Here is a 13,538-nt window from a genome sequence, read left to right as displayed (position 1 = left end):
GCTCTCTGTTAGTCTTCTGTGAGCAGGTTAGGTAAGTGTTGCATACTCAAACTTCACATGACTGATACAAAGACTAATCTGGGACTAACTCATTTTGCAAACGTGCAGATTTCTAAATTTCTAAGTTTTCTTAATTTGTGCATTTAAAGAAAAGAGCTGGCAAACAATATCAAAAGCTGCATTAACCTGCAGAATGTTTCAGTTGTTGAAATTTTTGTGCATTTGTCAAACATATCATCTAGGATCCGGGCTTTGACTGACCTGGCAAATGATGAAATGATGGCTTTCGTGTATTGCAGTGAGAAATGCATTTATTTCATACACAGGCTGATCATCAACTTTAAAAAGACAGCTAGCACTATCATTATTTTCACAGGGAAAGTACATTTTCTCCCCCCCACCTTAATGTTCATATCTAACAAAACTTGTTTTCCGCTCAAAAGTACTGCTGTGTATATCACTAGGTGCACGCTCCATCTGAAGGATTCAATTTTCTCTCCAGGCTTAGGGTGATTATGTGGCTGAGCACTAACTACGATTACTGATGATGTGAGGGAGAGCTGTGCGTGCAGCATTCATCGGTGAAGACTAGATGTCTCTCCCTTGCACCCCTCTTCCCCTCCCTGTCCCCTGATGCTTTAATTGTCAGTTTTCCTGAAAGTGTGAAGCAGGGGATTAGCTGTGCTTCACGAACTCCGGCAGTTCCATTCCCGTGCGCAGGGCAAGCACTCCAGCCTTCTCCAGGGCAAAGGCTGGGTGAGCAGCATCAGTGAATTTGTGCCTGATGGCGAACAGCACCAGTCCTCTCTCTGCATTGAAGAACAACAGTCTGCCACCACTGTAATCCAACAGGATGCCAATCCTGGCTGGGTGTTCCGTCACATGGACATCGCTCATCACACCAGTGTGAAGAAATCTGTAAAGCAAGCTGCAGGAAGAAGGAAACCAGGATACAGTGAGCTTCCTCACGGCGATTTACCAGAAATAACCTATGGCTTAATTCCTGCCTATTAACAGGTGGCCACATACAGCAGCATATCATGTGGCAACAGCATTTTGCTCAGTACGTAAGCAAAACAAATATGGCATCACTTCAAAGTGATGGCATGCTGATGAGCCCTTTCACTTGGCATCTTTGGAGTTTCAGGATAAAAGCAGGCTTGCTGTAATCATATTCATCTATATCTTTCTTATTATATGTCTTTGTGGGAATTTAAGCATAAGCTCTGCTTTGGCAAAAGTCTTTGCATCTCAGATGTTTCATTTAGCTGGTTATGTTCATGTATCTATATGACTTCACACTTTAAAAAGCACACTTTTTTAGATCAGGAGCACCTGTACACCGTTAACAGGGTTATGCCTTACAAACCTCCAAGCAGCCTGGCACTGGCCTGCTGAAGACTACCCCAGTGCCCTGCAGTCCTGCCGCCATGGCAGGTGGGTGCCTGTCACTGTGAAGGACAAGGCAGGAGAAGGCATTCCCTATGGATGCTTGACATCTCCTGCAGATTCTAAAAGACTGCACTTATGGAAATAAATACGCTTCCTGGTATTTTGTGAAGCAGTTCAGGCTATTAGCGTGGAATGACAAAGCAGTGGCAAATTATTTTTTTAAATTTTGTTCACTGGCTGGGTGAAGGGCAGAAAACTAGTCTGTTTGAGATTAATTTTATTTTTTAAGGTGCTTTATAAGATTTTTTTAATTGAGAGGAGGTCTAAAGCTCCTTTTTAGTTGTCCTTTTCTTATTACTCAAATCTGCAGAAGGAAAGCATCTGCTCTCAGGATTCCTGAAGCTGGCCAGCTTTATTTATGTGAAGGACAAGTAACTTCCCAAGCAGCTAGACTGACTCAGCTTTACCTGGTTTGTGTAGGACAGCACCACATGCACCAGGAGGTATCACTCAGCCCCAGGATGCTGGTCTGTGATGTTGCCTCATAGCAAATCCCAATCCTGTAGTTTCTGCAGGCAGAGACAACGATTTCCCAGTAATGATGTCCCCGAGCAGGCAGCAGTTCACCCAGGACTGAAGGAAACCTGTTTGTGGAAAAGGCATACAATAAAGTGAGTGTGGTGGTAGACAAACGATATTGTGATATTTCTTATAGTCACATCCTGCAGCAGTACGTAAAATTACTAATGGATTACACTCTGTTCTTCTAATTGCAGGGGTTTATGAAAGATTTGGATGTTGACACTGGGAGTCATTTCATCTTTGCGCTGAGATGGACTCATCTTAAGGACTGAAACGTATGCAACTTTACCCAAAATTATATGAAGCGAGCAAAAGGACTTATGAGGAAAAAAATGGACCTCATATTTAGAAGGCTTGTTCAAACTAGAAAGTATGGCTGTTTTAAGTAGACATGGCGACAAACATCTTGTGTGCGCTCAGCTGTAACAGCAAAAAAGTGCTTAAACTAGTAATACCTCATTACCTTTTAAGAAGCCATATCAGTATGGCACAACTTATACAAGTGGACCTGTGCTTGTGACGGGACTGATATCAGTATGTCAAAAAAAAATAATCATGTTTGCATTGGATGGGGCTAGCCTAGTACAACTGTTCTAAACATATCCCAGGAGCACTTCCTAGTTCGCCATAGCCACAGGTGCTTTGGAAAACATTACCGATAGTGCCCTCAGTAGAGGAGCAAAGTACAGAAGATGGATTACTTTCAGCCACAATATATCAAAAAATAAGCCTACAAATCTCAGGGCAGCAACAAATTGTTTCGAGACTGAAGTGCTCTGAAGGATTAAGCAGTGACTATGGACAGAGACAAACCCAGCAGCCCCAGTAGGTACCACTGCCTTTGACTTTCTGGTGGTTCCTCAGTGTGAAACTGAACTCTTCCCAGCACCTACATCAATGCTGCTAGTGGCTTTATTGACATACTGCAGTGCTTGAAAGGGGGGTCAATCACACGAAGTCCAGGGGCTGCATGACTGAAATGATTCAGTTCTACAAAATTAGTTAGCGTCATGTGAAAGCTACCTATAGGCAAAAATAAGTGAGGGACCCATCCTGAACCCCACAGGGTGGTCATGCTCACCATGCTGCTACTCACCCAGTGAATTTGGTTTTCTCAGGAAGGCGGATTACTGATGCATTGGAGAGGATCTGCAAAGCAGGATGGGCTGTGTCAGTCAGCAGGCGAAATCGAGTTCCTGGTACAATTCATGACAAAGAAACACCAGTTATGAGAGGCTGGCAACTTCAACATGAGATGAACCATAAAATGTTAAGCAACAATTACTGCCATCTTAGCTGAACAGAGTTATGTCTGCTGGCAGGTAGAAATGACAGAAAACTGGGTGTGAATGCAAGTGGTCTTCTAAGCTGTGCCTGACTGGGACGGCACTCTAATACATAGAAGCGTAGCTAGGTAATAAAGAAGTCTTCAGTATTTAAGAACATTGAATAATTTTCAATCAATTGCATTTTCAAAATAGCAAATTTGAATTTTGAGGCTGATTTCAAAGAACCATACCTGATTTAGCTCTATTTATCTGGAAACCTTAAAGTTTAAATCATCCATTACATTTTAAAACTGCTCTGTGTGCTTCCTCATCCCTGAAACGCGAAGTCCATAAGGTTTTAATTGTAAGGGTTTTTTTTAAGGTCATGGCATCTTTTATCGAAATGTGTTCTGCCAAACTCAAGCAAACTAAGATGCCTGAAGAATATTTAATCATTTCATATCTCTGACAGAATTAAACATTTTTGCTTCTGAGGTCACATCAGTTTTATATTGACATAAATATACAAACTCCAACTGAAGTAGTCTGTGATTGTGCTAATTTTAAGCAGATAAAATACAGTCCCTTTTATCTCAATAACCTGCTCACTCCTGGATTGGAAAGCTCAGGTATGATTTCCAGAGGAGAATGCCATCTTTGGCTGCTTTGCTCCTCCATTCCATTGTTCTGACAGAAGATGATAATCTACCTTTAGTTGAGATGAGAGCTGCTTCACTTTGTTCACTTGTCCCAAATGGGTTGACAGCCCTCAAGTAGAAGAAATAGTTCACATTGGGCTCCAGGGATACTTTCAGTTCAGGTCTCTTTATATCAGCAAAAGATCTGCAAATTTTAAAGATTTTCACACATGAAAAGGAATACGGACATTCAAACTAGGAAAGACTAATTTATGCAAACAGCTAAGCGATCTAACAGTATTGTTGACTACTGAAAAAACAGGCACCGTAGAGAAACTCCAATTCAGAAAGGCAAACACTGTTTTCACAAACAACTGGGTTACATAGGAGCTTCAGGATTTTACTCGAGGGATCCTCCTCACCTTGTCTGCCAAATTTTCAGACCTTTGTTCCTGTACCACCGTCTCACTCAATGCAGTCATTTGCTGTAATGCTCACTTTATGTTCATTTTGCAGTGTAAGTCATCACATAAAATGCAAACAGTGCAGAATCACTGTTATCTGCCTCCTGTGAAAAGTCTGCTTTACAAAATGAACAAGCTTCTGAAGAAAAAAACCTTTAAATTGATTCAGTTGCATGACAGTGAATGCACTTGTTGTGTTTGTACTGTCTGGGCACATGCTTCAGATCCAAAAGAATGGATACCCTTATCTGAGATTGCACAGAAACCATGCACTTCTTATGAATTCCTTGCTCACAAATTGTTCATCAACAAAGTCTTGGCTCTCTCTCCCTCATGGTGGTGTGCACTCTAACAGGTTGGTTTTGTAAGAGGCAGCAGCAGGGGAACTGCCTTTGCACAGTGCCCTGCTTTGACTAAGTCTCCCATTGTGGTGCCTCAAAAGCTCCAGCTCTCACATCCTCAACCACTGATGTCTTGACACACTTCTGGAAAGTGAGAGTCAGCACCCACTCAATCTGCTTCGCAGGCGCTTTGAAGTGCCAGTGAAAGTACTTTGGGCGGCTAGAAATGTGCCAATTTTATTTTCTATATTGTCAGGAGTATGAAAGATTGGCTTAACAAATTCTCATACACTGAATCCTAATTTTCCTCGTTTTTGCCTCGTATGATAACGGCAAAGTCAGACAGCATATACCCACCGCATTGTATGCCTGCAGGTAAAGACTGTTTATCTGTATAAAGTAGATAATTTCCTCCCAGAAATGCTTATAGGAATCTTCAAGGCAAGTATTTAAAGTCACGAACAGGAGACTGGACCACAGAATCACAGAACTGATGAGGTTGGAAGAGACCTCTGGGATCATCGAGTCCAACTTCTGCCCTAACACCACCATGTCAACTAGACCATGGCACTAAGTGCCCCATCCAGTCTTTTCTAAAACACCTCCAGGGATGGTGACTCCACCACCTCCCTGGGCAGCCCATTCCAATGCCTAACCACCCATTCTGTGAAGAAATGCCTCCTCATTTCTAGCCTGAACTTCGCCTCGCAAAGATTCAGACTATGTCCTCTTGTCCTACCACTGCTTGCCTGGGAGAAGAGACCCACCCCCACCTGGCTACAGCCTCCTTTCAAGTAGTTGTAGAGGCCGATCAGATCTCCCCTCAGCCTCCTCTTCTCCAGACTAAACAACCCCAGCTCCCTCAGCCGTTCCCCATAAGACTTGTTCTCCAGGCCCTTCACCAGCTTTGTTTCCCTTCTCTGGACATGCTCCAGCACCTCAATGTCTTTCTTGAAGTGCGGGGCCCAAAACTGGACCCAGTACTCCAGGTGCAGCCTCATCAGTGCCCAGTACAGGGGGACGATCACTGCCCTGGACCTGTTGGCCATGCTATACCTAATACAAGCCAGGATGCCAGCCACACTGCTGGCTCATGTTCAGCCAGCTGTCAACCAACACCCTCCGGCCTTTTTCCGCTTGGCCACTTTCTAACTAACAGCCTGTAATGCTGCATGGGGATTTTGGGGCCGAAGTGTAGGACCTAGCACTTGGTTTTTTGAACTTCATGCTGTTGGTCTCAGCCCATCAATCCAGCCTGTCCAGCTCCCTCTGTAGAGCCTTCCTACCCTCCAGCAGATCAACACTCCCTCCTAACTTGGTGTCATCTGCAAATTTACTGAGGGTGCCCTCAATCCCCATGTCCAGATCATCTATAAAGATGTTAAACAGCACCAGCCCCAAAATGGAGCCCTGGGGAACACCACTAGTAACTAGCTGCCAACTGGATTTAGCTCCATTCACCACAACTCTCTGGGCCTGGCCATCCAGCGAGTTTTCTACCCATTGAACAGTTTACCCATCCAAGCCGTGAGCAGCCAGTTTGTCTAGGAGGATGCTGTGGGAGATCGTGTTTAGGCTTTACTAAAGTCTAGGTATACAACATCCACAGCCTTTCTCTCATCTACTAAGTGGGCCACCTTGTCATAGAAAGAAACCAGATTGGTCAAGCAGGACCTGCCTTTCATAAACGTGCCTTTGGAGAGCATGCAAGGCACTTTCCCTTCAACCTCAGGTTTGAGACTGGAGCCCAGGATGGCCTCCCTCCTGCAGGTAATGTCTCTATGGGAAGCTAGACTAAAGAAATTACCTTTTCCAGCACTAATTACTGTGACCCTAGCAGAAGTAAGGCAGGCGATTCAGCAGTCAGATCAGATCATTGCTATTCATTTGCAGTGACTGTTTTTCCACCTATGTCCCACCAGAGAGCAGTACAACCTGAAGAATAATCAGTGCTCATCCATCAGGATTTTTCACATGCCTGCCTCTGCTGCATTTATCACATAAAGGTAAAATCCCACAGCCCTACACACACCAAAATCCTGCTAACACCACATAGAGCTCTGTGTCTAGAAGGATGGCACCCTGGGGAAAGACTGGTGCATCATCCTTATTAGTCTGTAACAGGTATTTTGTACTGACAGTTGTCATTTAAAGTAATTGAAAGCACTGACAAAAAGCACTGAGTGCTCCTGTGATCTGTTCTTTCAATTTGAAAGAATTTCAGAGAGTTTGGCGCTCTTGTGTGGTCAGCGTGGGGTCATACTGCCTTTGGAAAATGTGTTACATTAACACTGGAACTGATGCACTAAACAGAAGTGGGTTGCCCAAACATGGTAGCAATTGTATGGTTTGCTTCACGCCCGTGACTAACCAAAGCCCTGAACACAAGAGCACTTCAGCAAGGCATTGGGCAGGCTGGTTGGCTCTTACTGAAAGGTTCAGGGAAGGGATGCAACCTGATGAATTCCCTGATGAAAACCTGAGATCTTTAGATGTGAAAGAGGTTCATCTGAGCATAGGGAGCAAGAGAAAAAGGAAAGATGAGTCAAAGGAAAATACAAGATGGCAACTGAGTAAGGAGGCAAATATAAAATAAGTCAGAGAAAGGAAAACCGGGGTGGAACCAGAGGCGAGGGAAAAGAAGTGGGTACCTAAGCTTTGAAGAAATTTGTCGATGCTTCCTAGACAAGTGTCACTCTATCTGTTCCTTGAAGGTACCAGCCTGACATTTTGGATGTGAATCTGAAGCACAGACCATGAGAAAGAAGTTTCGAGCAAATAGTTACAAGTGAGATGAAGGGACGATACGCTAAGCTATTTGTTGGAAGTTGTTTGTGGCAACATGTAGGTCAACATGTCTTAAGCACAGTGATGCCCTCTATATGGGTCCTTCTTCTGTCTGCTGGAAAATGCCATGTAAGTCAGCATCCTTCCAAAGAAATTAGGAGATCTTTTTCACTATGTGCTATTTAACTGATGATTAGTTAATAAATTACAAAATCGTTTCTAAATCCAAGTAGACAGGTACATTCTGGTTTAGTGAGTAGACCTGGGGTATTCATGTTTAGGATCCCAGAGCCTGGGTGTTCAGAGAAGATTTTGGGTCGAGCCAATTGCAGAACAGTATTGGCCATCAAAGTTCAGACTTGGGTCTCTTCCAAATCTGAAATTCTCCAAATCAGAATTTGTTTGCATGTTTAAATCGGAAAGCAATAGCATGCCTCTTTGCAGTTGTAACAGTGAGACAGAAAAGACTGGAGTTTAAGCAGATCTGGTCAGTATAACAGTGATCAGATTTTCGAATAGCATTCTCTGCTTGGTAATCTATTTTAGCCAGCTTTAAGCTGCCTAAGAATCAAAGCCCATCAGTTTTAGCTACGATTAAGGCTTAAAAAACAGTCCCACTGCTGCCAACTAATGAAACAGAATATGCCAACAAGAAGGAACTTCATTTGCAACACTCTGACCCACGTCCAAGCTCACAAGAGGCTGTTTGAAAAGAAGAAAGAGGTCTCGCTATTGCCTCTTCTTCTGTCTAGAGGATAGGGTGAAGGGGGAAAGTGAACACTGAGGGCTCCCCAGCAATCACTAGTTTGTCATGCTTCAGGCTGACCCTGCAATCAGAGATAGAAAAGCAAGGATGAGGAGAAGGTATGATTATGGCTTAGCTTACAGCATACAGATCATGCGTAGGAGAAGGGAAGGGAAAATGCATCCTGACTGTGTTGGGGGAAGCCTGTTTCATTTCCGATTTCCTGTAGCAAGTATTACAGCTAGATCTTCCTCAAGCTCAGCTTAAGTATTGAACTGTGTAATTTTGGTCATGAAAGAAAGAGAAATCCACCTACAACATTTCTAATGTCAGCTATTTTGTACTTTAAATACACTTGCCCACTTTCTAGATGATCAGAAATGTAATAATGTTATTATCAAAGCATGAGGCATCCTAGCCTTTAGCCTAAATGTTATATTTGCACTGCCCCCACAATTTTTTGGTATCATGATACAAAATTCAGTGCATAGAAATTCAAGAAACTTTTGAAGTTCAATATTTTAAGTATCGCATCTTAATCTCTCTCTTCATAAGAGGAATCTTTAAGTCTCAAAATCCAGTTTCCAAATTTCAGGTATGCGCTTTTCAAAGCAGAACAGAAAAGAGATACATGTTTCTTCACCTTTAAATTGCTAAAGAATATTATAGTAGCCAGTGACTCTTAAATTCATTATTTCCCTAGATTTAGGGAAATCTGATGCTGTGCTTTGATGCACGTTTCTCTCATCAGCATCCTCATTTATTTCAAGGAAACAACATCTAAAGGCTATTTTTTAGTATTGCATGAACCCAGTAAATGATATGCCTCGCAGTGATTCAGAACGCCTTCTGTGCCGTAATTGTCATTTCCACCCTCAAGATTCCACTGAAACAGCACCTCCAGACCTGTGCTGGTACCACTGATGTGAAGTTAGAGCTGAAAGCATGCAAGCTACTCAAGATATGAGTAAAAGCACACAGAAGGGGTCTACCATGAGTGGAAAAAAACTTGTGAAGCTAAAAATAAAGAACAAATAGCTCTGAGTTTGCTCCCAGCTGTGTCACATTCTTCCTTTCTTCTCCTCTGTCCCAGCTCTGGTTGTTTTGGGGTTAGATCACCAAAGCATCACCCGCAATGGTCCTCGCTGCTGAGATGACAAGCCCAGCACAGCCAGAGAGGAGGAAGATTCCCTGTTTTCCACACCTTGTTTCCTGACCTGGCAGGACAGTCATGGGGGCAATGCAACAGGAGGGAGGCTTTCTCTCCTTTTTCAAGCATTAGACTTGCTCTATAAGTAGATGGAAAATTTCAGTCACTAGAAGCGCCAGTCTCGCATTGGTAGAAAGGATGACACTCAGTCAATTCCACTTTTATGAACTCACTGCGTACTGTACTAATTTCTGCCTCCCTGAGTCTTACAGATTTCTCATGATGTGATACATGGTTTCCATCTGAACAGCCCACACACCTAATCCCTGGGCTACATTTCTCTCAGTTTTCCATCTTCCACCCACAGCTCCATTGACTTCTCAACACAAAGAGGCTGAATGGCGAGAAAATAGCAGAGCTCTGGAAACTGAAAGAAACATTTCAAAGCCTCATACAGATTCTGGAAAAAGAGTCAACCCAGGAAGCTTTAAAACCACAGCAGCAGGCCAGGGACTCACTGCTGCAGAATATTTAAGATGGTTTTATATGAAAACATGTCCTTCAGGTGGCAAGCTGGCAAGGAGAGAGAGTCCAGAGGGGAAAATATAGATATGGTTTTTTTACAGAATTTAGAAGGAAACTTTCAATGGGGATTTATTTCCAGATGTGCTTCAAATTCTCTCCCTCAAGAGCTGGGACTGCTCCAGGACTGCTCCAAGGACCTCCTCGGAGACATTCAAAAGCCACCTGGGCAACTGGCTCTAGGTGGCTCTGCTTGAGCAGGGGTGTTGGACCATATGACCTTCAAAGGTCCCTTCAGACCTCAACCACCCTGTGAATCTGTGACATGCTGAAAGCTACAGGGGGCTGGCCCAGACCAGGGACTCCAAACTCATCTCCAGCTGTTCAATGGGGCCATTTCTCCCTGCCTGGCTCCTTGGCAGTGTCCCTTGCCTTGAGTGAGCTCCCAGAATGACATCGGTGAAAACTGCCTTGTGGGATGGGACCATGCTGCTTTCTCCAGGACTTTCCTTGGATGTCCTTCCCCAACCTCTGCTTTCATGCTGTGCCCTCAGCAGCAGCTGTATGAACTTCCCAGGATTGCTGAGAAATGTGTTTGAACTCCCACCCAGGGACTGGGAAATCGCTCAGCTACAGGGCCATCACAAACACAAGAGGCCCTAGCTGCCTGTCAAAGGGCTCCACATTTGGCTGGTCCCCAAGATGAGTGTTGCTCAGGAAACCACGAAGGACAAACTTCAAGCTTTCAACGAAAGCAACCAGAAACTACAGCATTTCCAGGCCCAAATGTTAAGTGTGTATAAAGAAACCTGATATAGATACTTGACACAGGAACTCTAAGCTCCCTACAGGTATTTCCAGAAGGCAGCTTCTCACTGTATCAGCTACATAAGGAACTGATGTCTAGTCCTCACTTGCACCTTGGACCTTGGGGGCCTTGGATGGGAGTTATACAGGCAGCATGCTCCATCTACCAGCGGGCTGTTTTTCCTTGGTTTTAGGCAAAAAATTAAATAGAAATCTTAAAAAAAAAAATATCTATCACTGAAACATCTTGTACCATTACAGAAGATTTTCAGGTTAATCTCTGGCTGTTGCTTTTGGAAAAGGAAAGAGGGGCATTGCTTTGACGGAAAATAAGTGGTAAAAGATGATCTTTGATATTGTAAAAAGAGGTCAGAGCCCTTCTAAAAATACAGAAATTTAAATTACAGCAATTCTGAGAAAATTCATTATTTTGTCCTGGGGGAATTTTTCACACTTGTCACAGTAAAAGGACAGCTTCTGCCCACAGGGAGGCCAAACAGTCAAATGTGACTCAGTATAATTATAACTATGTTGGATTTTGCACAAGGTCACTTGAGAAAGGGAATGGGTCAGTTCTGGCAGCTTTTTGCCACAGTTATCACCACACAAGCGAACTTCTTGGTGTTATCAACACCTCGCTCATGGACTACAGAAACCAGCAAGCACACTTTCTGGTTCAGTTTTGAGAGAAAGCAGCAACTCCAGTTAACAGCAAAGAAACTCAACGGCGAACACACAGAACAGGTTTTGAGAGCAGCTACATTATCCCTGATCAACAGTGACTTTAGCAGGTTGACAGGGACCTGATGGCCTCATGAAATATGTATAAAACAAAGCAGGTCATGGCTGCCCTCCGAGAGGCAGGAGAGCTGGGCAAGACCTTTCCTTGACTGCATTAATGCAGCACACTGGTACTGCATGAAAATAAGGTCTCCCAACCCTGCAGAAGTTTTTTACTTCAATTTTCAGCCGACTTTTGTAAGGAGCAAGGCATGCAGTTTCACTGTCATACCTGTCTACTAGAAACCTGTGAACCCTTTAGTCCACTTCACTAATTTTGACTGCAGGGAGTGGAGCTGTTCTCTCTCTGCCACATCTCCATGAAGGCCATGTGAACTAGCCTCTGGGCGAAGACCCTAATTAGGCTCCCCAGGAGGTGAAGATGACAAACTCAGCTAGGTTGAGGCTCTTCCAGCAGGGTCCCATATGGCAAGTCACCCTCCCACCTCCCAAAGCTTCTCAGACCTTTGCAACTATATTTTGCTGGAATATTTTTGTTGTTGTTTTTAAACAAACAAACAAACATAAAACCCCAAGGACGTACAGAGCACCATATAATTTTCTCTGCATTTCAACACAGTGCATGGTTTCACAGCTCAGTGGTGTCTATGGCCCTCCTCTACACAGCATGAATTTAGTGTAGGGGAAAACAGAGAGGATCTGGCATAAGCAGACACCACTCCCAATTTCAAAGCTGCTCTTTGGGTTGCTCTTTGGCCCCTGTGGCATGCATGCACAGCCGGGCAGCGCTGAGCTAAGCTGTGCTTTGGGATGCATCTGCCCGCAAATTCAGACAGTGCAGATGGATCACCAGTATTACTGGGACACCCGCATTACCCTCATTATTCCCCAAGCTGGCTCCTATCTTGTTCATCACAAAGCAGACAGCAAACAGGGCCAGGGTCGTCCATCCCGTTTCTTCCCACGGAGCTCAGCTGCCCACCCCTACCCTGCCCAGGGCCGTGACAGCTGCAGGGCAGCAATTGCTCCCCAGCCAGCACAGCCCTACAACTTCTGGTTGATTGCAGATAGCGCAATGTCTCCAGGGTTTTGGCCCCAAATGAAAGGGATTGCTTGGTTAAGCAGAATAAAAAGGAAGTATTTTTATGTCTCAGCCTAATCTCATAGATTAGTGTCCGTCCTGTAAATTCCTCAGCACGCAGAAGCAGATTTCTTCCTTGCGCGGCTGAAGGCAGAATAATCTCTTGCATAACGACGCGCGGTCTGGGGGACACTCATTAGCGGCTGCCTAATCCGACCGCAGCACTGACCTGAGACCCTCTCCTTCTGGCGAGTGCTGTCGGCAGTACTCCAGGGTGAAGGACTCCGCCGATGCTGAGCCAGCGCGCCAGCGGACAGTGGCCGTGTCCCAACACACCGTGCAGTCCTCGGCCTTGATGGTGGGGACAGCGGGCGCTAGGGACACAGGGACATGTTAGCCATACTACAACGAGGGTGCCAGCAGCTGGAGAAGGATGCTCACAAGGGAAAGGAAGAGTCACCTTCCCAAAAATGCCAAGGCATAGCTAGTTTTGCCCATCCAGCAGTGGTCTTTTGCTTGTTTGGGTTTCAATGGCAGAGGGCTACATCATGGGGAAAAACATCCATGCTGGGAAAGTTACTGTGAATATTTGTGCATTTCTGCACATCCTTAGAATGTCTGTGTGGATTTTGATGCCTTTCCTGAAGCACATTTTCCTCATTTCTGCCAATCTTTGAGGAGCAGAACACCAAGACAGTACTGCCTACAGCTCTCCCTGCATCACCTCAATCCTGTCCTCAGCAGTCCCTGCATAAAATGTATCAGAAACAAATGTGCTGCTGCAGAAGTGACAGGGAGATGCTGACTTTCTGCTTAATTATGTCCTGTTTATTTTTGCAATGCTAAAATTTGGTCCTGTAATTTCTCTTCTTTAGAGCCTCAGTTTAAGAAATACAGGCCCAACTGCAAGACAGAATGTGAAATAGTGCACTGAATGCAAGTAATCAAAGGCTATTATGTGAAATTGCACATCTGACTTCATAGGCTGAAAATGGATTAGTTGTATTCACTTGCTCTTTC

The 13,538-nt window shown here is 44.3% G+C and overlaps 1 protein-coding gene across 1 annotated transcript in view; it reads right to left on the bottom strand.

The window, feature by feature from the left end:
- Positions 1 to 294: 294 nt before the first annotated feature.
- The window catches only part of CMYA5 (cardiomyopathy associated 5), a 48,803-nt gene continuing 35,559 nt past the window's right edge, over positions 295 to 13,538 (bottom strand). Inside the window, exons 14-18 of the mRNA XM_009706744.1 lie at positions 12,748 to 12,892; positions 3,952 to 4,085; positions 3,071 to 3,170; positions 1,860 to 2,036; positions 295 to 928 (exon numbers count right to left, since the gene is read on the bottom strand). Coding sequence (XP_009705046.1) covers positions 676 to 928; positions 1,860 to 2,036; positions 3,071 to 3,170; positions 3,952 to 4,085; positions 12,748 to 12,892 — 809 coding nt within the window. The 3' untranslated portion in view covers positions 295 to 675. The remainder of the gene's footprint in view (positions 929 to 1,859; positions 2,037 to 3,070; positions 3,171 to 3,951; positions 4,086 to 12,747; positions 12,893 to 13,538) is intronic.

The sequence above is a fragment of the Cariama cristata genome, unplaced genomic scaffold (assembly GCF_000690535.1).
Source record: "Cariama cristata isolate BGI_N322 unplaced genomic scaffold, ASM69053v1 scaffold21238, whole genome shotgun sequence".
NCBI lineage: Eukaryota > Metazoa > Chordata > Aves > Cariamiformes > Cariamidae > Cariama > Cariama cristata.
The sequence above is the reverse complement of the archived record's forward strand: the minus strand, read 5'-3'. Positions and strand labels throughout refer to the sequence as shown.